Raw genomic sequence first — 25,197 nt, 5'->3', positions numbered from 1 at the left:
TCAATTGGATTGAGGTCTGGGCTTTGACTAGGCCATTGCAAGACATTTAAATGTTTGCCCTTAAACTACTCGAGGGTTGCTTTAGCAGTATGCTTATGGTCATTGTCCTGCTGGAAGGTGAACCTCCGTCCCAGTCTCAAATCTCAGGAAGACTTTCCCTCAAGAATTTCCCTGTATTTAGCACCATCCATCATTCCTTCAATTCTGACCAGTTTCCCAGTCCCTGCAGATTAAAAACATCCCCACAGCATGATACTGCCACCACCATGCTTCACTGTGGTGTTCTCGGGGTGATGAGAGGTGTTGGGTTTGCTCCAGACAGTGTTTTCTTTGATGGACAAAAAGCAAAATATTAGTCTCATGTGACCAGAGTACCTTCTTCCATATGTTTGGGGAGTCTCCCACATGCCTTTTGGTGAACACCCAGGGGCGGAAATCCCAGGGGGGACGGGGGGGACACGACCCCTCCATCCTGGGAAAAATGTGATTTGTCCCCCCCAATATATCACTGTAAACATAACTATGTAATTTAAATAATATTACTAATACGCAATGAAAGCAATTGTGCTGATTATAGACACTTAATAGCTCGTTTTTAAGTTTCAAAAGATTGCGGCCCCCCACCCTTTGCCTCACAATGGTTTGATCCACTGCCAGTTCCTTAGTTGGCAAGGTAACAGAGGGTTCGTATCTACTGTAAATTAGTGCTTCAAAGTCCCTGTGATAAGTCCAAACTGAACAGAACTACACTCTGTTCTACCATTGTCTTAAATATATTTAATGGTCTCGTTGCAAAAGCTAAATTGTCGCAAGGGAACTTTTATTTATTTATTTTATTTCACCTTTATTTAACCCGGGTAGCAAAGATTATAGCAAACACCACTGAAACGGAATTGGTGCTCGCTAGCTTTGCAAATTCAGCTATTGTTGGAAGCTAGCCAATATGAAACAAACGATTAAAATGACAAAAGGTTGCAGCATATGTTGTGTAAATGGTGAACTCATACAGCTGTCAACTCTTGTCACTGCAATCCGTTTCACATTTGCTAGCTACCTTTTAGATCGAACCCCATATAGAATGATAGAAGATAAGATGGTAGAAGCCCATCTCCTACTGTAAATAACCTGCACACTGTGTGTGTGTGTGTGTGTGTGTGTGTGTGTGTGTGTGTGTGTGTGTGTGTGTGTGTGTGTGTGTGTGTGTGTGTGTGTGTGTGTGTGTGTGTGTGTGTGTGTGTGTGTGTGTGTGTAGCCAGCCAGGTAGAAAAATGGCAGAAAAAAGACGGACATCAGAGTATTTTTCAGTATACCAAAACGCAAAGTAAGAACCCTAGTAGCCTAATATCTCAAAGACTAGTTGATAAAATGTTCATAAGAAAGAAGTGAAATACTAATGGAAATGTTTCACAATGATGTCATTAGGCAGAGCAGGCAACAGATGGCACACAGACAGCAGAGCTGGGGACAGACTGGCAGAGACAGGGAGTCTCAGGTAAGTTTGTTGAGTCTTTGTTTGGTAACATTATGAAAGGTTCTCAATTTTTTTGACTTGTAAAATAGGAACATAATTGGAAAATGCCATGGATACCCCCACTCTCAACTTAAACTTGTGACTAAACTAAGATTTGTTAAAGGCAATGGTATTGCTGTTGTGTAGTTTTGGGTACCGGTAGTTAGGAGTACGGCAAACACCTTATTTCTCTGGTTCCTCAATATACATTTACCATATTACAACGTAGGCTATGTGTTACAGCATTACTTTTGGTGTCCCTCTCAGGAATTGCTTTTGAGAAAATTTCATGTAATTGTCCCCTCCAAAGTTGATATCAGATTTTCGCCCCTGCGAACACCAAACGTGTTTGCTTATTTTTTTTCTTTAAGCAATGGCTTTTTTTTCTGGCCACTCTTCCGTAAAGCCCAGCTCTGTGGTGTGTACGGCTTGAAGTGGTCCTATGGACAGATACTCCAATCTCCGCTGTGGAGCTTTGCAGCTCATTCAGGGTTATCTTTGGTCTCCTTGTTGCTTCTCTGATTAATGCCCTCCTTGCCTGGTCCATGAGTTTTGTGGGCGGCCCTCTCATGACAGGTTTGTTGTGGTGCCATATTCTTATGATTTTTTAAATAATGGATTTAATGGTGCTCAGTTGGATGTTCAAAGTTTCTGATATTTTTTTTATAACCCAACCCTGATCTGTACTTCTCCACAACTTTGTCCCTGGCCTGTTTGGAGAGCTCCTTGGTCTTCATGGTGCCGCTTGCTTGGTGGTGCCCCTTGCTTAGTGGTGTTGCAGACTCTGGGGACTTTCAGAACAGGTGTATATATACTGAGATCATGGGACAGATCATGTGACGCTTAGATTGCACACAGGTGGACTTTATTTAACTAATTATGTGACTTATGAAGGTAATTGGTTGCACCAGATCTTATTTAGGGGCTTCATAGCAAAGGGGGTGAATACATATGCACTCACCACTTTTCTATTTTTTTTTTAATATAATTTTTTTAAACAAGTCATTTTTTAAATTTCACTCCACCTATTTGGACTATTTTGTGTATGTCCTTTACATAAAATCCATTTAAATTACAGGTTGTAATGCAACAAACTGGGAAAAACGCCAAGGGGGATGAATACTTTTGCAAGGCACTTTATCAAACCTTGTGCTAGATTGACAAGGCTAATTCAACAATCTAGCTTTTTGTATTAAATTAATAGTTATTTGTAGTGTTTATAAATATATACTGAATAAAAATATAAACACAAAATGTGAAGTGTTGGTCCCATGTTTCATGAGCTGAAATAAAAGATCCCAGTGGTCTTTTATGATCCATACACAGAAAAAATAAAAGGCCACTCTAAAATGTGCAGTTTTGTCACACAACACAATGCCACAGATGTCTCAAGTTTTCAGGGAGTGTGCAATTGGCTTGCTGACTGCAGGAATGTCCACCAGAGTTGTTGCCAGAGAGTTGAATGTTCATTTCTCTACCATAAGCCGCCACATCTGACTTCTTCACCTGTGGAATCGTCTGATACCAGCCACCCAGACAGCTGATGAAACTGAGGAGTATTTCTGTCTGTAATAAATGCCTTTTGTGGGGAAAAACGTATTCCGATTGGTTGGGCCTGGCTCCCCAGTGGGTAGGCCTTGGTTCCCAAGTGGGTTGACCTATGCCCAGTCATGTGAAATCCATAGATTAGGGCCTAATTTATTTATTTCAATTGACTGATTTCCTTATGAACTGTAACTTAGTAAAATTGTTGAAATTGTTGCATGTTGTGTTTATATTTTTGTTCAGTATATAATAACCATTCATGTAAACAGTTATTATATTTTATGAAATTAGATTTATAGTGCTGTTCCACTTCCCCTGAATTGTGCTTGAATAGTGGGACAGGGACCTTTTCAGCTACAAAACAAACCTTTAATCAATTTAAATGTATTTCCCTTCATTAGATATTCTATAAATACACTGAAATATGTTGTTTTAGTTGTTCATAACATCTCTGAATCGATTTTAGATGCTATATAGTAAATGAACATCATATGATGACGGTTGAAGGAATCAGGGATATAATAAGAGTAGGAAAAGAAAGAAAGGAAGCAAGCACCTGACATGTAAGAAATGGAGGATAGAAAATAGTCTACATTTATGAACGGGGACAGAATTTGGGGGATTGTAGAGGTGTTTCAGGATCAAGTAAAAGCTGTACAGACTCCTTTAGTTAGATTTTCACCAAGAGCTTGGAACGTCTCCAAATACATTTTCTAATGGCATGGAGAGGTTTGTTTTAAACGGTTATTGTCACAAAATTGTAAAAGCAGAGTGTGTTATCTACAAGCTTCTACAAAGTCTTATTGATGAGTTCATGACAAGTGTGAGGTCAAGTGGAACACTAATGTATTTCCAATGAGAAAAATAGTGTCCCAGTTCATTTACTAAAGTGTCCCACTAACACTGAAAGCCATACTTTAAATTATTTTGTAGCTTATTCATGTCTATGTTCTATCCTAACAGGACAAGAGACTTGGGGATATATTTAGTGTAGCCTATAGCCTAATGTTCAGGCTATTATATTACAAAGTGGCTTCAAACAGGCTGTCTTAAGTAGCCTACAAAGTATTTTACTCTATTTTATATTTTGTATATTTTAATGTTTCACTGCACTGCTTTTATTAATTCTAAACGTTTACATAACATTGTCCACCAAACTATAAATAAATGCAGGAAAATTCACTGCATTACATTTACATTTAAGTCATTTAGCAGACGCTCTTATCCAGAGCGACTTACAAATTGGTGGATTCACCTTATGATATCCAGTGGAACAACCACTTTACAATAGTGCATCTAAATATTTTAAGGGGGGGGATGGGGGGGGGGGGGGGGGTTAGAAGGATTACTTTATCCTATCCTAGGTATTCCTTAAAGAGGTGGGGTTTCAGGTGTCTCCGGAAGGTGGTGATTGACTCTGCTGTCGTGAGGGAGCTTGTTCCACCATTGGGGTGCCAGAGCAGCGAACAGTTTTGACTGGGCTGAGCGGGAACTGTGCTTCCTCAGAGGTAGGGAGGCGAGCAGGCCAGAGGTGGATGAACGCAGTGCCCTTGTTTGGGTGTAGGGCCTGATCAGAGCCTGAAGGTACGGAGGTGCCGTTCCCCTCACAGCTCCGTAGGCAAGCACCATGGTCTTGTAGCGGATGCGAGCTTCAACAGGAAGCCAGTGGAGAGAGCGGAGGAGCGGGGTGACGTGAGAGAACTTGGGAAGGTTGAACACCAGACGGGCTGCGGCGTTCTGGATGAGTTGTAGGGGTTTAATGGCACAGGCAGGGAGCCCAGCCAACAGCGAGTTGCAGTAATCCAGACGGGAGATGACAAGTGCCTGGATTAGGACCTGCGCCGCTTCCTGTGTGAGGCAGGGTCGTACTCTGCGAATGGCATTACACATGCGTGGTGAGGATGATACGTTTTAAAATCAATGTTAGTTGCAACAATGTATCGATATTTCAGAGCGCGACGCTTTGCGGTAATCTTGAGCTGCAGACGGCAGTCTGTCGCTACGGCAACTACACATTCGCCAATGATTGGTTCTCACTCTTCCGGAAAGCAGTATGCCATGGGAGTATTTTTCCCTAGTTACCACAGCCACAAAGTCAAAATTTGCGTTATCGTAAAAATGTATGAAAACCAAAATGTGCTTTTTGCTATTAATTTAAGGTTAGACATGATGTTATCAGTGTGGGTAATGTCGGGGTTAAGGTTCGTTTTAAAATCAGATTTTAAGAAGATACATTTTAGAAATAGGCGGGGTTTAGCCTTAATGAACACCTTGTGGCTGTGGTAACTAGTGACGACCCCATGGGGGTCTGGGAAGTGATTAACATTGTGATGAATTGACAAAAGACTTTGTCTGGGTTTTTATATTTCCACAAATATTTTATCTTTATGAGAAATGAACACATAACGTTTTGTTGGAGACATGGCTGAGAAATTTGATAACCTCGAGGAGCATCTCGAGAAGTTCGTTGAAAATATTCGACAGATGGGAATTATCGTTAGCGACTTTCAACCTAGCAGTCAAACAGGACTCAACCAAAAACTGTAAGTGATGCCAGTTAGCTAGCTAGGTGTTTCTAGTATTACTAGCCATCATAGCTAGCCACATAAATATGTTAATACTAACTCCCCAAGTTATCAATACAGTAGAGTTGTTTACAAAAGTAAAATTATGGTTAGCCAATGCTAGTTAGCCTCCACATAGTTAAGTTAGCTAGCTAGTTAGCTACTTTGACTGTACTAACTAGCTATCAATGTCATAGACCAGGTATGGGAAACTCCAGTCCTCGAGGGCCGGAGTGGTGTCACACTTTATTTAAAAAAAAACGGAAGATCATAATTAGTTGATTTAAATGGAGTCAGCCGTGTTAGTTGGGACTAGGGAAAAAGTGACACCAGGCCCCCGAGGACTAAAGTTGCACATCGCTGTCATAGACACACAAAAGGTTATAAAAGACTGCACATACATTTTTTCTTTTACCTTTATTTAACTAGGCAAGTCAGTTAAGAACAAATGTATTATTTACAATGACTGCCTACCAAAAGGCAAAAGGTCTCCTGCGGGGACAGGGACTGGGATTAAAAAACGCATCACGACAAGAGACACCACAACACTACATAAAGAGAGACCTAAGACAACATAGCGTGGTAGCAACACACAACAACATGGTAGCAGCAACACAACATGGCAGCAGCAGAAAACATGGTACAAACATTTTTGGGCACAGACAACAGCACAAAGGACAAGAAGGTAGAGACAACAATACATAACGCAAAGCAGCCACAAATGTCAGTAAGGGTGTCCATGATTGAGTCTTTGAATGAAGAGAGAAAACTGTCCAGTTTGAGTTTTGTTTGCAGCTAGTTCCAGTCGCTAGCTGCAGTCAACTGAAAAGAGGAGCAACCCAAGGGATGTGTGTGCTTTGAGGACCTTTAACAGAATGTGGCTGTCAGAACAGGTGGAGGATGAGGGCTGCAGTAGGTATCTCAGATAGGGGGGTGTGAGGTCTTAAGAGGGTTTTATAAATAAGCATCCACCAGTGTGTCTTGCGACGGGTATACAGAGATGACCAGTTTACAGACCAGGTTAAATGCTGACAGTCATGTCGAGGTAGGAAGTTAGTTGTATGGTAGTTGTGGTTGATGATTTTGCCTGCTAGTTGTTGAAACGTCTCTACTCCTGTGCATTTCAGAAACTACATGATCACGGGACTGCAGGACATTGAGAAATGTCGCCAGCAGCTACATGAGATTAACGTTCCTCTCGAGGCTTTTGAGTGAGTAGATGTTCCAACTTAAACATACACTTTCCTTGTCTAGATCTCTAGTTTACTTTTGAAAGCCTGGGGAAGTTCTCAGGAAGATGATGGAAACTAGTGACGCATTGCCACTAGGGTTGGATGATTTTACCACCGAGCACACAGCAGGGCGACATGCCAATTGGCCTATTCCCTTTTTCCCATAGCCTAAATGTTCAATACATATGAGGTAGTTAGAATATTAGCGTAATGCAAAAGGACAATGTAGATTGTACAAAGAGAGGAGAGCACCAAAGCAGCCAAAATGTCAGACGGGGCCTACTGTGGTTTTTCCCCTCTCCAATGTCTGATGATCATGGGCCTTTTACAGCGGACGCTCCGTTGTCTGGCTTATTGTTTTAAAATCGTAATTTCCCTTTTTCTCCCCAATCCTTATTCGATTTGAATATGACTTGTTGGCCTAGGCATAACCTACTCTTTCATGATCAACCATTGAATTAACAGAGTTCCAATTCAGACAGTTGTTTGAAAATAGCCTAAATAAAAACATAGTATAGTTATGAGAGAGAGAACAAACAATTGCAAGATAGACTAATCGAATTGGAAGTATAAACACACATGGTACGTATCTGCGTTACTAGACCAAAGTGTTGCCAAAGTAAATTGTGCCGTCAGAAAATCCCTCCTTGCAAACCAAACAGCCAATAATATATGCCAACACACAGGCTACTGTCAATAAGTTGCAGGAAATGTTACTTTGACAAGTTAAAATGATAAACTAATATTTGTAATATTGTCACTGTTTATTATAGTAATATTGTCAGTGTTTATTAATGTCCTTGAATTGCGCAACGGGCAATCGGTCATAAGCTCCGGCAGCAGCACTTTCAAAAACTGCCAACAAAAAATAAATTAATGATGAGTCGGTGTCTGAGTTGTCTCAAACATTATTTTCAATAACATGAATTGTGCATTCATATAAAAGATAAACAAAGGATTATTTAGCTCAAAATCTAATTGTATTGGTCACACACGTGTTTAGCAGATGTTGTTGTGGGTGTAGCGAAGTGCTTGTGTCTCTAGCTCCAACAGTGCAGTAATATCTAACAATTTCACAACAATACACACATCTAAGTAAAGGTATGTAATTAAGAATATATAAATATGTGGACGAGCAATCTCAGAGCGGCATAGACGAAGATACAGTATGAGATGAGTAATGCAAAATATGTAAACATTATTAGTGACTAGTGTTCCATTTATTAAAGTGGCCAGTGATTTCAAGTCTATGTATATAGGCAGCAGCCTCTAATGTGCTTCTGATGGCCTTGAGATAGAAGCAGTTTTTCAGTCTTCCGGTCCCAGTTTTGATGCACCTGTACTGACCCCCGCCTTCTGGATGATAGTGGGGTGAACGGGCAGTGACTCGGGTGGTTAATGCCCTTGCTGATTTTCTTTTGCCTTCCTGTGACATTGGGTGCTGTAGATGTCCTGGAGGGCGGGTAGTTTGCCTCCAGGGATGCGTTGGGCAGACCTCACCACCCTCTGGAGAGAGCCCTGCGGTTGCGAGCGGTGCAGTTGCTGTACCAGGCGGTGATACAGCACGACAGGATGCTCTCAATTATGCATCTGTAAAAGTTTGTAAGGGGTTTTAGGTGCCAAGACACATTTCTTCAGCCTCCTGAGGTTGAAGAGGCGCTGTTGCACCTTCTCATCACACTGTCTGTGTGGGTGGACCATTTCAGTTTGTCAGTGATGTGTACGCCGAGGAACTTGAAGCTTTCCACTTTCTCCACTGCGGTCCCGTCGATGTGGATTAGGGGGATGCTCCCTCAGCTGTTTCCTGAAATCTACGATCATCTCCTTTGTTTTGTTGAGTGAGAGGTTATTTCCCTGGCACCACACTCAGAGCCCTCACCTCTTCCCTGTAGGCTGTTTTGTCATTGTTGGTAATCAAACCTACTACTGTTGTGTAATCTGCAAACTTGATGATCGAGTTGGAGGCGTGCCTGGCCACACAGTCATGGGTGAACAGGGAATACAGGAGGGGGCTGAGCACGCACCCTTGTGGGGCCCCAGTGTTGAGGATCAGCGAAGTGGAGGTATTGTTTCCTACCCTCACCACCTGGGGGTGGCTTGTCAGGTCCAGGACCCAGTTGCACAGGGCGGGTTCAGATCCAGGGCCTCGTGTTTAATGATGAGCTTGGAGGGTACTATGGTGTTGAATGCTGAGCTGTAGTCAATGAGCAGCATTCTTACATTGGTATTCCTCTTGTCCAGATGGGATAGGGCAGTGTGCAGTGCGATGGCGATTGCATCGTGTTAAATGTCTTACTCATGTCGGTCACGGAGAAGGAGAGCCCACAGGCCTTGGAAGCAGGCCGCAACGGTGGCACTGTGCTATCCTCAAAGCGGGCGAAAAAGGTGTTTAGCTTCTCCGGAAGCTAAACAGTGTCCACAACATGGCTGGTTTTGTTTTTGTAGTCCGTGATTGTCTGTAGACCCTGCCACATAAGTCTCGTGTTTGAGCTGTTGAATTGTGACTCCACTTTGTCCCTATACTGACGTTTTGCCTGTAACATTCTTTCTAGCACTTGAATGAACATTGGCTTAGGCTAAAAATGAATAAGCCTATTATCTTTAGGCTATCCCTTTTTCCCTATCGAACTGTAAAAATCCTAAATATCCACCTTTTTTCTCCGCCATCTACACACAATACCCCATAATGACAGTGAAAACATGTTTTTAGATAAATTTAAAAAATGTATTGAAAATGAAATAAGTATTCACACCCCTGTGTCAATACATGTTACAATCAGCTTTGGCAGCGATTACAGTTGAGTTTTTCTGGGTAAGTCTCTAAGAGCTTTGCACACCTGCATTGTGCGATATTTGCACATTATTCATTAATAAATGTTTTAAGCTCTTTCAAGTTGATCGTTGTTAGACAGCCATTTTCACGTCTTGCCTTTATAGTTTCAAGCCAATTTTAACCTGTTATGGATAGGGGGCAGTATTTTCACGGCTGGATAAAAAACGTACCCGATTTAATCTGATTATTACTCCTGCCCAGAAACTAGAATATGCATATAATTATTAGCTTTGGATAGAAAACACTCCAAAGTTTCTAAAACTGTTTGAATGGTGTCTGTGAGTATAACAGAACTCATTTGGCAGGCCAAAACCTGAGAAGATTCTGTACAGGAAGTACCCTGTGTGACCATTTCTTGGCCTTCTTTGTCATCTCTATCCATTACAAAGGATCTCTGCTGTTACGTGACACTTCCTACGGCTCCAATGGGCTCTCAGAGCCCGGGAAAAAGCTGAATGACGTAATTCAAAGCCCTGGCTGAAACACACGAGCGATTTTGCTAAGTGGTCTATCAGAGGACAAAGGGCTTAGGCGCGTGCCCGAGTCGACCCAGTGATTTATTTTCTTTCGTCTGTTTACCTAATTGCAGATTCCCGGTTGGAATATTATCGCTTTTTTACGAGAAAAATGGCATAAAAATTGATTTTAAACAGCGGTTGACATGCTTCGAAGTACGGTAATGAAATATTTAGAAATCTTTTGTCACAAAATGCACCATGCGCGCGACCCTTATTTACCATTCGGATAGTGTCGAGAACGCACGAACAAAACGCCGCTGTTGGACATAACTATGGATTATTTTGGACCAAACCAACATTTGTTATTGAAGTAGAAGTCCTGGGAGTGCATTTTGACGAAGAACATCAAAGGTAATCAAACTTTTCTAATAGTAAATCTGATTTTGATGAGTGCTAAACTTGGTGGGTGTCTAAATAGCTAGCCCTGTGATGCCGGGCTATCTACTGAGAATATTGTAAAATGTGCTTTCACCGAAAAGCTATTTTAAAATCGGACATAGAGTGCATAGAGGAGTTCTGTATCTATAATTCTTAAAATAATTATTATGTTTTTTTGTGAACGTTTATCGTGAGTAATTTAATAAATTCACCGGAGGTTTGCGGGGGGTATGCTAGTTCTGAACGTCACATGCTAATATAAAAAATCTGGTTTTTGATATAAATATGAACTTTATTGAACAAAACATGCATTCATTGTATAACATAATGTCCTAGGGTTGTCATCTGATGAAGATCATCAAAGGTTAGTGCTGCATTTAGCTGTGGTTTTGTTTTTTGTGACATTATATGCTAGCTTGAAAAATGGGTAGTCTGATTATTTCTGGCTGGGTACTCTCCTGACATAATCTAATGTTTTGCTTTCGCTGTAAAGCCTTTTTGAAATCGGACAGTGTGGTTAGATTAACGAGAGTCTTGTCTTTAAAATGCTGTAAAATAGTCATATGTTTGAAAAATGGAAGTTTTCGGATTTTAGAGGAATTTGTATTTCGCGCCACGCCCATCATTGGATATTGGAGCAGGTGTTCCGCTAGCGGAACATCTAGATGTAAGAGGTTAAGTCAAAACTGTAACTAGGCCACTCGGGAACATTCAATGTCGTCTTGGTAAGCAACTCCAGTGTAGATTTGGCCTTGTGTTTTAGGTTGTTGTCCTGCTGAAAGGTGAATTTATCACAATGTGTTGGAAAATGGACTGAACCAGGTTTTCCTCTAGGGTTTTTTGCCTTTGCTTAGCTCTATTCAGTTTCTTTTTATCTTCAACTCCCTAGTTCTTGCCGATGACAAGCATATCCATAACGAGGCAGCCAACGATCATGCTTGAAAATATGACGTGTGGTACTCAGTGATGAGTTGGATTTGCCCCCAAACATAACGCTTTGTATTCAGGACATAAAGTTAATTTCTTTGCCACATTTTTTGCAGTTTTACTTTAGTGCCCAATTGCGAACGGGATGCATGTTTTGAATAATTGTATTGTGTACAGGCTTCCTTGTCATTCTTAGGATTGTGAAGTAACTACAGTTTCCTCAGTTTTCTCCTATCACACCCATAATACTTTAACTGTTTTAAAGTCACCATTGGCCTCATGTTGAAATCGTTGAGGTTTCCTTCCTCTCTGGCAACTGTCGTGTCTTTGGCTATGCCGGATTAAGTGATATGACATGCTATTCTATAAAATCATTTCTCTATAATGAATATTACCTGATTAAGCTAATCAGGTAGATAATTAACTAGAAAGTCGGGGCACCACGAAATAATGTTTATAGGGCTGTTATCTTCCGAATAAACTCTTAAAGACCTAGTAATCTTTTACGTCAGTAGCAGTCAATATTTAATCCTCACCTTATTTCGTCTCATCTGAAAGTTGTAAATTCTTGGTTATCTTTACAAACCCTGGCTAACAAGTTGAATCAGCAATACAAAATTTGGTTTAATTATGAATAAGAGTTCAAAGTTCATGCCAAGTTGCCATGCTATATGCTCATGCTATATTCTGGCTGGTATAGTCGAAATTCATCCTTCCGGCATGTAGGTCGTCACCTTCACATTGAAATTCGATGCTAATTTTGTTAGGTTCTCTAAGGTTGGCATAGTTCTGTAGGTGGTCTTTGTCCTTTCAACGCGGGGACCTCAAGTCCACACGTCCTTGGAACAGCTTATTATCTGAGCCCTTTTTAACGTAGGACTGTTGCCCTAACGTCCTCAGAACAGAAAGTTACATTTTCGTCAAGGGCTTTATATATATATATGTATATATCTCACGCACGCACGCACGCACGATGGGAGAGAAGGTCGTGTTTCATAGTTTATAACCAATGTCTGTTCACATGGGCAAGGCCACTGAGTTGAGCATAGTGTTTGAGCCAATCAGTTGTGTTGTGACAAGGTATGGGGGGAATACAGAAGATAGCCCTATTTTGTAAAAGACCAAGTCCATATTATGGCAAGAAAAGCTCAAATAAGCAAAGAGAAACAACGGTCTTTCATTACTTTAAGACATACAGAAAATGTCAATACAGAAAATGTCAAGAACTTTGAAAGTTTCTTCAAGTGCAGTTGCAAAAACCATCAAGCACTATGTTGAAACAGGCTGTCGTGAGGACCGCCACAGGAATGGAAGACCCAGAGTTACCTCTGCTGCAGAGGATAAGTTCATTAGAGTTACCAGCCTCAGAAATTTCAGCCCAAATAAATTATTCACCGAGTTCAAGTAACAGACACATCTCAACATCAACTGTTCAGAAGAGACTGCGTAAATCAGGCCTTCATGGTCCAATTATCCAATTGAAACCACTACTAAAGGACACCATAAGAAGAAGACACTTGCTTTGGCAAATAAACATAAGCAATGGACATTAGACCTGTGGAAATTTAGCCTTTGGTCAGGAGTTGAAATTTTTGATTTTTGGTTCCAACCACCGTGTCTTTGTGAGATGTGGTGTGGGTGAACGGATGATCTCCTCATGTGTAGTTCCCACCGTGAAGCATGGAGGAGGTGTGATGGTGTGGGGTGCTTTGCTGGTGATACTGTCTGGGAATTATTTAGAATTCAAGGCACACTTAACCAGCATGGCTACCACAGCATTCTGCAGTGATACGCCATCACATCTGGTTTGGGCTTAGTGGGACTATCATTTGTTTTTCAACAGGACAATGACCCAACACACCTCCAGGCTGTGTAAGGGCTATTTGACAAAGAAGGAGAGTGATGGAGTGCTGCATCAGATGGCCTGGCCTCCACAATCCCCCCCGACCTCAACCAAATTGAGATGTTTTGGGATGAGTCAGACTGCAGAGTGAAGGAAAAGCAGCCAACAAGTGCTCAGCATATCTGGGAACTCCTTCAAGACTGTTGGAAAAGCATTCCAGGTGAAGCTGGTTGATTTGTTTAACACTTTTTTGGTTACTACATGATTCCATATGTGTTATTTCATAGTTTTGATGTCTTCACTATTATTCTACAATGTAGAAAATAGTAAAAAGGAAAATAAACTTAAATGAGTAGGTGTTCTTAAACTTTTGACCGGTAGTGTAGACAGTTGTGGGCTTTTCCAAATCATGTCCGATCAATTTAATTTTCCACAGGTAGACTCCAATCCAGTTGTAGAAACATCAAGGATTTTCAATTGAAACAGGATGAACCTGAGCTTAATTTCAAGTCTCATAGCAAAGGGGCTGAATACTTAAGTAAATTAGGTATTTCTGGGTTTTATTTTTTTGAATTTTTTTTTTAAATCTACAAAATATTCTAAAACTGTTTTCGCTTTGTCATTATGGGCTATTGTGTGTAGATTGCTGAGGATTTTTTGTTATTTTATTTGATCCTGTTTAGAGACATTATAAAATGTGTAGAATTGCAGGAAATTCGCTTTAAAACGGCAAACAAATACTCTACCCCATGCAAAATGTGTATAATTGCTGGAAATTAGCTTTAAAACTGTAACATTTTCTCTCTGCCAACAAGAGCGGTGTTTGGATTCACATGGGTTGGGAGGCATGGGTTTGTTACTACGTCAATAAATGACAATATCCATCCGGACCTTTGCCACCTAGGGAATGTACTCTTTACCCTGATGATCTGTTGGCTATTCTGCAAGTGACTTGGGTCAGGTGTGCTGGCTTACCATATTCATTCAACCTAAATCTGAAGAACTGCCAAACAGGCGACGATGTGCTTTTCTTTCACACCATGTCAGCCATAGTTTTTTCTGATTAAGTGTATTGCAGGCTATGCTATAGTGAAATCCCGTCACTTCCTTATTTTTTTTCAGTCTGAAACTGTTTGACAGTAGCCTAATTGGAGAAAGTATGTCACTTAGTTTTATTTTATTTAACCCTTACTAAGCAAATGCGCTTACCCAGATGATTTAAGATTAAATAACAATAGCCTACACTTTATATGGCTACAGTGCATTCGGAAAGTATTCAGACCCCTTGACTTTTTCCACATTTTGTTACGTTACAGCCTTATTCTAAAATGGATAAAAGTATTTTTTTCACCTCATCAATCTACACACAATTCCCCACAATGACAAAGCGAAAACAGGTTTTTATAAATGTTTTCTAATTTATAAAAACGTAAATGGATACCTTATTTACATACACTACCATTCAAAAGCTTGGGGTCACTGAGAAATGTCCTTGTTTATGAAAGAAAACACATTTTTGTCCATTACAGTAACATCAAATTGATCAGAAATACAATGTAGACATTGTTAATGTTGTAAATGACTATTGTAGCTGGGAACGGCTGAACTTATGGCTTATCTACATAGTTGTAAGGAGGTCCATTGTTGTTAGCTAATCTAAGTTTATCATTTTAAAAGACTAATTTATCATTAGAAAACCCTTTTGCAATTATGTTAGCACAGCTAAAAACTGTTGTGCTGATTTAAAGAAGCAATAAAACTGGCCTTCTTTAGACTAGTTGAGTATCTGGAGCATCAGCATTTGTGGGTTTGATTACAGGCTCAAAATGGCCAGAAACTAAGAACTTTCTTCTGAAACTCGTCAGTCTATTCTTGTTCGGAGAAATGAAGGCTATTCCATGTGAGAAATTGAACGAGATCTTCAGTTTCTTGGCAATGCTGTGTACTTATCCCTTCACAGAACAGTACAAACTGTCTCTAACCAGAATAGAAAGAGGAGTGGGAGGCCCTGGTGCACAACTGAGCAAGAAGACAAGTATATTAGACTGTCTAGTTTGAGAGTCAGATGCCTCAAGTCCTCAACTGGCAGCTTCATTAAATAGTACCCGCAAATCACCAGTCTCAACGTCAACAGTGAAGAGGCGACTCCGGGATGCTGGCCTTCTAGGCAGAGTTCCCCTGTCCAGTGTCTGTGTTCTATTGCCCGTCTTCTTTTTATTGGCCAATCTGAGATATGGCTTTCTTTGCAACTCTGCCTAGAAGACCAGCATCCCGGAGTCACCTCTTCACTGTTGACATTGAGACTGGTGTTTTGTGGGTGCTATTTAATGAGTATGGTAGATATTTTATTTTTTTACATTTAAATAAATTTTGGAACAAGGCTATAAAGTAACAATGTGGGAAGAGGGGTCTGAATACTTTCCGAAGGCACTGTATAATATTTGTTTTTAAAAGTTACGCTAATATAACTGACATCTGAGTTTTTATGGACACGAGAAACGGCCCTACCAATTTTTGTAAAACATTCTGCAGTCTAAACTAGATAAGCACTGTTCAGGCCTAGCAATGTGTCCTTTTTATATTCCGTTCTTCCCACCAATTGACCCCTCTGTGCGCAATGGGACGATGTGTCATACCAGACATCGCCCAACCTTAGTTGCCACTTATCAAACCAATCACAGTTTGCATCGGTGGAGAGCCAAATAGAGATTGTGTTGCTAAACTAGTGATGGGCATCATTCCTTGTCTTTTCGATGAGCAGGATCTTTTGGCTCTGTTCACCTAAAAGAGATGCTAATTTGGCTTCCAAAGGGTTCTTTGTTCGGTAGTGCATAGAAATAGATGAAAAACCATGAAAAACAGCAACTTTAGTGTCAGGTGAAATGTGAGTTCAATTGCATTTTTTACCTGATGAAATTAAATCGCTTGCAATTATTTTTTACACACTTCTAAAATGAGCATGGACCAGAAAGAGGTTCACTCCACACTACATTTTGTTCCTGCAGTGAGGATTGAACATATTCAGATAGCTTTTCTTTTTTTTTAATAATAAGGGAGGCATATGAACGCCACTCACAGATGCGATTCGGTTCACCGCATTTACCAAAATACCAGTTCAAAAAGAGGTGCTCATTCGTGAATTGCAAGAAGATAGTATGCACTTTGTCCGACACGGTAGGAGAAAAGACGGGGACAAAACAAGGGAAGATGAAAAGCAAGGAATGCCTCTCTTGAGGGGAAACTGAGTAGTCATTTCTTCTCGGAGTCAATCAGTGTGAGCTTGAATTCCAGCGCTTCCATTAGGGATGGGCACGGTTATTTGAATATCGAATGTACGTTTGTATATGATTACTTGTTATAAATATTTGTGAGAAAAAACTATAGGCCTATTTTAACAATGAAAAGGCTTGGTTTAAAATGTAATAAAATGTGACATTGCCTACAAGGATAGACCATTATATTCAAACATTTTATAAAAGTTATGAGCGCTCCCCAAAATAAAAATGATATACACTGGTAGCCTTCACACGTGTAGCTTGTTATTGTCGGTCAATTAAGCCGGTGCTACAGATGCTCCATGTGTAGCAAGTGAATTGGGAGATTTCTAGTCAATGCAAAATGGAATTATGCTGCAGGGGGTGCTGAGATGTTGGCCGGAGTAGGGTTTGCCAGGTGGAAAGCATGGCCAGCAGTGGTAAAATGCTTATTGAAATTATCGTAGATTTATCAGTGGTGACAATGTTTCCTATCCTCAGTGCAGTGGGCAGCTGGGAGGAGGTGCTCTTATTCTCCATGGACTTTAGTGTCCCAAAACCTTTTGGAATTAGTGCTACAGGAAGCAAATTTCTGTTTGAAAAAGCTAGCCTTAGCTTTCCTAACTGACTGAGTATATTGGTTCCTGACTTCCCCTGAAAAGTTGCGTATCGCAGTGGCTATTTACATTACATTAACGTCATTTAGCAGACGCTCTTATCCAGAGCGACTTACAAATTGGTGCATTCACCTTATGATATCCAGTGGAACAACCACTTTACAATAGTGCATCTATATCTTTTTTGGGGGGGAGGGGATGGAAGGATTACTTAATCCTATCCCAGGTATTCCTTAAAGAGGTGGGGTTTCAGGTGTCTCCGGAAGGTGGTGATTGACTCCGCTGTCCTGGCGTCGTGAGGGAGCTTGTTCCGCCATTGGGGTGCCAGAGCAGCGAACAGTTTTGACTGGGCTGAGCGGGAACTGTGCTTCCGCAGAGGTAGGGAAGCGAGCAGGCCAGAGGTGGATGAACGCAGTGCCCTTCTTTGGGTGTAGGGACTGATCAGAGCCTGAAGGTATGGAGGTGCCGTTCCCCTCACAGCTCTGTAGGCAAGCACCATGGTCTTGTAGCAGATGCAAGCTTCAACTGGAAGCCAGTGGAGTGTGCGGAGGAGCGGGGTGACGTGAGAGAACTTGGGAAGGTTGAACACCAGACGGGCTGCGGCGTTCTGGATGAGTTGTAGGAGTCATGATCACATGAGGGCTCACCTCCTGGACCACTCTGGCCAACAGTTAGTACAGTTAGATAGCAATAGAAACTGTAACATAGAGGCACAGAATAAGCTAGAGGAAAAAGAAATGGAGGAACTTATTCAAGACAGATCCAGTGTAATATATTATAAAAATAAAGCGAACTGGATGGAATATGGGGAAAAATGCACCAAATTCTTTTTCGATCTTCAATATAGAAATGCTACCAACATTTTTTTTACAAATGATGGAGTCACGCATGATTCACCGAATTATATTTTGAAAGAGGAAGTAAAGTACTTTAACAATATGTTTTCATTTCAGTCTCCTCCATCTTGACTAACTGAAACTAATTGTATGGATTATTTTCCTAATAATAATGTAAAATTAACATCTGTACAGAAAGACTCATGTGAAATCCAAATTACAGAGGAGGAACTTCTTGATGCAATTAAAGCCTTTAAGGCTGGGAAAACTCCAGGGCTGGATGGCATACCAGTGGAAGTATACAAAACTTTTTTTTATATACTCAGAGTACCATTATTAGCATGCTTTAACCACTCCTGTATAAATGGTAGATTATCAGACATGCAACAAGAAGGTCTGATATCATTATTACTGAAACAGGAACCAAGCTTTATATGTAAAGATCCAGTCCGTTAAAAAAATTGGAGACCTCTTAAACTTCAGTGTTGTGATGCAAAAATCCTAGCAAAATGCTTGGCTCATAGAATTAAAGTATTGTCAGATATTATTCATCCTAATCAGACAGGTTTTTTACATGGACGATACATTGGAGATAATATAAGACAAATACTGGAAACAATAGAATACTATGGAATATCGGGGACACCAGGCCTGGTTTTCATAGCTGATTTTGAAAATATTGATATATATATTATATATATATATTTGATGCTAATGCAGTATGCCACAGGATGTTTTTGTGCTGGTCGAGGGCAGTCAAGTCTGGGGTGAACCAAGGGCTATATCTGTTCTTCGTTCTACATTTTTTGAATGGGGCATGCTTATTTAAGGTGGAGAGGAAAGCACTTTTGAAGAGCAACCAGGCATCCTCTACTGACGGGATGAGGTCAATATCCTTCCAGGATACCCAGGCCAGGTCAATTAGAAAGGCCTGCTCGCTGGAGAGTTTGACAGTGATGAGGGGTGGTTGTTTGACCCCGGACCAATTATGCACGCAGGCAATGAGACAGTGATCGCTGAGATCCTGGTTGAAGACAGCAGAGGTGTATTTAGAGGGCAAGTTGGTCAGGATGATATCTAAGAGTGTGCCCATGGTTACGGATTTAGGGTTGTACCTGGTAGGTTCCTTGATACTTTGTGAGATTGAGGGCATCTAGCTTAGATTGTAGTACGGCCGGGGTGTTAAGCTTGTCCCAGTTTAGGTCACCTAACAGTATGAACTCTGAAGATAGATGGGGGGCGATCAATTCACATATGGTGTCCAGGGCACAGCTGGGGGCTGAAGGGGGTCTATAACAAGCGGAATCGGTGAGAGACTTGTTTCCAGAAAGGTGGATTTTTAAAAGTAGACGCTCGATTTGTTTGTGCACAGACCTGGATAATATGACAGAACTCAGCAGACTATCTCTGCAGTAGATTGCAACTCCGTCCCCTTTGGCAGTTCTATCTTATCGGAAAATGTTATCATTAGGGATGAAAATTTCAGGATTTTTGTTGGCCTTCCTAATGCAGGATTCAGACATGGCTAGGACATCCATGTGCGGCAGAGTGTGCTAAAGCAGTGAATAAAACAAACTTAGGGAGGAGGCTTCTAATGTTAACATGCATGAAACCAATGCTTTTACGGTTACAGAAGTCAACAAAGGAGAGCGCCTGGGGAATGGGAGTGATGCTGAAGCTTGCAGGGCCTGGGTTAACCTCTACATCACCAGAGGGACAGAGGAGGAGTAGGATAAATAGGGCTAGGGGGCAGTATTGACACGGCTGGATAAAAAACATACCCGATTTAATCTGGTTACCACTCCTACCCAGTAACTAGAATATGCATATACTTATTACATATGGATAGAAAACACCCTAAAGTTTCTAAAACTGTTTGAATGGTGTCTGTGAGTATAACAGAACTCAAATGGCAGGTCAAAACCTGAGAGATTCCTTTACAGGAAGTGGCCTGTCTGACCATTTCTTGAACTTCTTTTCCATCTCTATCTTTTACTAAGGATCTCTGCTCTAACGTGACACTTCCCACGTCTTCCATAGGCGCTCAGAGCCCGGGAAAAAACAGAATGTCGTCATTCCAGCCCCAGGCTGAAACACATTATCGCCTTTCTCAAGTGGCCGATCAAGGGACTCTGGGCTTATGCGCGTGACCCGACCGCCCCCGCCTTTGTGATTTTTTTCCCTCTGTTTGCCGAAAAGGAGATTCCCTGTCGGAATATTATCGCTTTTCTACGAGAAAAATGGCGTAAAAATTGATTTTAAACAGCGGTTGACATGCTTCGAAGTACGGTAATGGAATATTTAGAATTTTATTGTCACGAATTGCGCCATGCGCGCGACACTTCTTTACCATTTCGGATAGTGTCTGGAACGCACGAACAAAACGCCGCTATTCGGATATAACGATGGATTATTTTGGACCAAACCAACATTTGTTATTGAAGTAGCAGACCTGGGAGTGCATTCTGACGAAGACAACAAAAGGTAATCAAACTTTTGTAATAGTAAATATGATTATGGTGAGTGCTAAACTTGCCGGGTGTCTAAATAGCGAGCCCGTGATGCCTGGGCTATGTACTTAGAATATTGCAAAATGTGCTTTCACCAAAAAGCTATTTTAAAATCGGACATATCGAGTGCATAGAGGAGGTCTGTATCTATAATTCTTAAAATAATTGTTATGCTTTTTGTGAACGTTTATCGTGAGTAATTTAGTAAAATGTTAGCGAATTCCCCGGAAGTTTGCGGGGGGTATGCTAGTTCTGAACGTCACATGCTAATGTAAAAAGCTGGTTTTTGATATAAATATGAACTTGATTGAACAAAACATGCATGTATTGTATAACATAATGTCCTAGGGTTGTCATCTGATGAAGATCATCAAAGGTGAGTGCTGCATTTAGCTGTCTTCTGGGTTTTGGTGACATTATATGCTGGCTTGAAAAATGGGTGTCTGATTATTTCTGGCTTGGTACTCTGCTGACATAATCTAATGTTTTGCTTTCGTTGTAAAGCCTTTTTGAAATCGGACAGTGTGGTTAGATTAACGAGAGTCTTATCTTTAAATAGCTGTAAAATAGTCATATGTTTGAGAAATTGAAGTAATAGGATTTTTAAGGTTTTGAAAATCGCGCCACAGGCTGCAAGTGGCTGTTACGTAGGTGGGACGCAAGCGTCCCACCTAGCCCATAGAGGATAAGAGTACGGCTAAAGCCTAAAAGAACTGGTCGGCTAGTGCGTTCGGAACAGAGAGTAAAAGGAGCAGCTTTCTGGGCGTGGTAGAATAGATTCAAGGCATAATGTACAGACAAGGGTATGGTAGGATGTGAGCATAGTGGAGGTAATCCTAGGCATTGAGTGACGATGAGAGAGGTTTTGTCTCTAGAGGCACCATTTTAAGCCAGGTGCAGTCACCGCATGTGTGGGGTAGAGGTCGATCGATTATGATTTTTTTAACACCGATACCTATTACTGGAGGACCAAAAATAGCCGATACCGATTTAATCGGACGATTTTTATATATATTTGTAATAATGACAATTACAACAATGCTGAATGAACACTTATTTTAACTTAATACAATACATAAATAAAATCTATTTAGTCTCAAGTAAATAATGAACCATGTTCAATTTGGTGAAAGTAAAAGTGCAATATGTGCCATGTAAAAAAGCTAACGTTTAAATTCCTTGCTCAGAACATGAGAACATATGGAAGTTGGGGGTTCCTTTAGCATGAGTCTTCAATATTCCCAGTTAAGAAGTTTTAGGTTGTAGTTATTATAGGAATTTGTAGGACTATTTCTCACTATACCATTTGTATTTAATATACCTTTGACTATTGGATGTTCTTATAGGCACTATAGTATTGCCAGCCTAATCACGGTAGTTGATAGGCTTGAAGTCATAAACAGAGCTGTGCTTCAAGCATTGCTAAGAGCTGCTGCTAAACACAGGAAAGTGCTGTTTGAATGAATGCTTACGAGCATGCTGCTGCCTACCACCGCTCAGTCAGACTGCTATATCAAATCATAGACTTAATTATAATATAATAAACCCACAGAAATATGAGCCTTAGTTTCTGGATTTGACCATATTAATGACCTATCATTTTGAAAAACAAAACGTTTATTCTTTCAGTGAAATACGGAACCGTTCCGTATTTTATCGAACGGGTTGCAACCCTAGGTCTAATTATTGCTCTTACATTGCACAACCTTCAATGTTATGTCATAATTATGTAAAATTCTGGCAAATTAATTACGGTCTTTGTTAGGAAGAAATGGTTCACACAGTTCGCATTGAGCCAGTCTGCCCAAACTGCTGCATATACCCTGACTCTGCTTACACTGAACGCAAGAGAATTGACACAATTTCCCTAGATAATATTGCCTGCTAACATTAATACCTTTTAACTAAATATGCAGGTTTAAAAAAATATACTTGTGTATTGATTTTAAGAAAGGCATTGATGTTTATGGTTATAACTTGTGACATTGATGCTACGATTGCTTTATTTCCGCAAATGCGCTTTTGTTAAATCATCACCCGTTTGGCTAAGTATTCTGTGATTCGATGATAAATTAACAGGCACCACATTGATTATATGCAACGCAGGACAAGCTAGTTAAACTAGTAATATCATCAACCATGTGTCGTTAACTAGTGATTGTTAAGATTGATAGTTTTTTTTTAATAAGATAAGTTTGTTTGCTAGCAACTTACCATGGCTCCTTGCTACACTCGCGTAACAGGTGGTCAGCCTGCCACACAGTCTCCTCGTGGATTGCAATATAATCGGCCATAATCGGCATCAAAAAATACAGACGATGAAAACTTGAAATCGGCCCCAATTAATCGGCCTTGCCGATTAATCGGTCAACCTCTAGTGTAGGGGGTGGAACATAAGGGCTAGCTAAGGCATATTGAGCAGGGCTGGAGGCGCTACAGTGAAATAAGACAAAAATTACTAACCAAAACAGCAATAGACAAGGCAAATTGACATTAGGGCAAGGCATGGATTTTGACTATCCGGATAGCCCCAAAAATATATTATTTGAATAGTGAAGTCCATTTCAAATGCCCGTCCCTAGCTCTCATTCAAATGCAAAATCCAATAGTTAAGTTCTCCAGACTTCTAATAGTCAAGTCAACAAGATTAGTTTTTGGAGGATGCCCCGCTAGACTATGGTGAGCATAATGGAAGGACAGTCACCCATGTATCAGCGCTTTCTCTCCCTCAGATCTCCACTTAGCCACAGACCCTCAGCCTAACTCAACTGATGTAATGTTTTGTCTTGTGTTGTCAGATACATAGACCAGGGGCGTAACCCCCAGCTGTACACTAAGGAGTGTCTGGAAAGGGCCCTGGCCAAGAACGAGCAGGTCAAAGGAAAGATTGACACCATGACGGTAAGTGGCAGTAGATTCAAGCCTAATAACGGCCTAGAAATAGAAGCTCAGTACATTGAGTAAATTACTTGATGACAAGTAGTCTTGGTTACACTTTAGTCAAAGCCTTCTGGTACAATGCATTAGGGTGTGATTATAAGGTAGCCTAGTGGTTAGTGTTGGGCCAGTAACCAAAAGGTTGCTGGAGTGAATCACTGACAAGGTAAAAATCTGTCGTTCTGCCCCTGAGCAAGGCAGTTAATCCACTGTTCCCCGGTTGGCCGTCATTGAAAATAACAATCTTCTTAACTAGCTTGTCTAGTTAAATAAAACATTGAAATAATGCATTCTAAGATGTGTCCTATACATGTACAGTATAACCCCATTATACTGTCTTATTACCATCAGAACCATAAAGATCCAGACTAAATAACAGTAAATAATCTACAGCTTCAACCTCTGACCCCTCTGTTCTGTCTTTGGTTGCAGAAATTCAAGAGCCTGCTGATCTCTGAGCTGGGGAAGGTGTTTCCAGAGGAGATGACCAAGTACAAGGCTATCCACGGAGATTACCCCCCCTCATAGTGACCCTTAACCCCCTGCTCAAAGCCACAGTGGAGTCTCACCCAGCAGGATCAATGAGTCAACCTGATGACATGTATTAATATTCAGGGGATATTCATGAAAAAAGTGGGTTGTTGACGTTGAGAAATGGATTGAGAGCGTGGTAGAGGTAGTTGGAGGAGCAATTCTTTGTTTCTGATGTGGGAAGAGTAATGTGCCAAGGATGCTTTATGGATGGGTTCAAAAAAATCATAAAAGGAGCTAGAGCTGAGGATTTGATAGGAAGAACTGTCAGCCAGGAACGTTTTGCCTTTTTCGAGTTTATCTTTTAGTTGTATTGGAAATTACATTTTCTCAATCTGATATCTGGCGAACTGTTTCCTCATGCTGTGTTGAGATCCCACCTACAAGATGTACATAATGTTTATACTCATACAGAACCTTTTTTGTAAAGACTTTAAACATCATTGTACAACACTGCAGACCTGGACTGTGACTCCGTTTTGTATCAAAAGGGGTTTTGTTCAGAGGTTTGCAACCCTCATTTTGTTTTGATTTTATCTTGTTAGTTTTTGTTTGTTTTGCAAATAAATGGGTTTGTGATTGAAAGATTAGTCTGGTATTTGCTGCCATGCTAGCGCCTTGTAGACCACAATTCATGAACAGAGACTTAAAATAAAGTTCAATGTGTAAGAAGTAAAGGCCTCAATGTCACATTCTTTCCCCCAAGGGTCAAATCACCAAGGACATTACATTGTAAGAGGTTGTGTTCAGTGGGCATTAAAGAAGGAAAAGGGATCTTTTTTTCTTTTTAACCAATAGAATTTGTCAAATGGAAATGCTTTTCAATTTCTCTTTTCCATTTGGAAACATTCTCTCCCTAGATTGTGGCCAGATCAGACCATCACCATGGTGAAGGGAGTACGCGAGCGCATACTTTCTGTGGTGTGGGGTTGTTCTGAGACAGATGCTCCAGAAGCGTGGATTCTTCAGGTCCAGGGAGCCGTCATCCGGGTAGGTCATGGCCCAGCATGCCGCCTCCTGCTGGGGAAGAGAGACAGGGACACTCCCCCTGAGCCTGAAGACCAACTACCTGGGGTGGGGGGGGAGCAGGATGTTCCCTATTATTATGTCCAGTGAAGCAGGGGTTTTTATTAATCTTGAAGACTGGGAGCCTGGTCACCGG

General features: G+C 40.8%; 1 protein-coding gene across 1 annotated transcript; it reads left to right on the top strand.

Moving 5' to 3' along the window:
* Positions 1 to 5,320: 5,320 nt before the first annotated feature.
* LOC106570338 (mediator of RNA polymerase II transcription subunit 10) lies at positions 5,321 to 24,620 on the top strand. The gene is made up of 4 exons (XM_045694816.2): positions 5,321 to 5,598; positions 6,747 to 6,830; positions 23,366 to 23,468; positions 23,937 to 24,620. The coding sequence occupies exons 1-4, from the start codon at positions 5,477 to 5,479 to the stop codon at positions 24,030 to 24,032; spliced, it is 405 nt and encodes a 134-aa protein (XP_045550772.1). The 5' UTR covers positions 5,321 to 5,476; the 3' UTR covers positions 24,033 to 24,620.
* Positions 24,621 to 25,197: the final 577 nt, after the last annotated feature.

Source organism: Salmo salar, chromosome 14 (assembly GCF_965601325.2).
Source record: "Salmo salar chromosome 14, fSalSal1, whole genome shotgun sequence".
Taxonomy (NCBI): Eukaryota; Metazoa; Chordata; class Actinopteri; order Salmoniformes; family Salmonidae; genus Salmo; species Salmo salar.
This window is presented reverse-complemented; position numbering and strand designations above follow the sequence as displayed.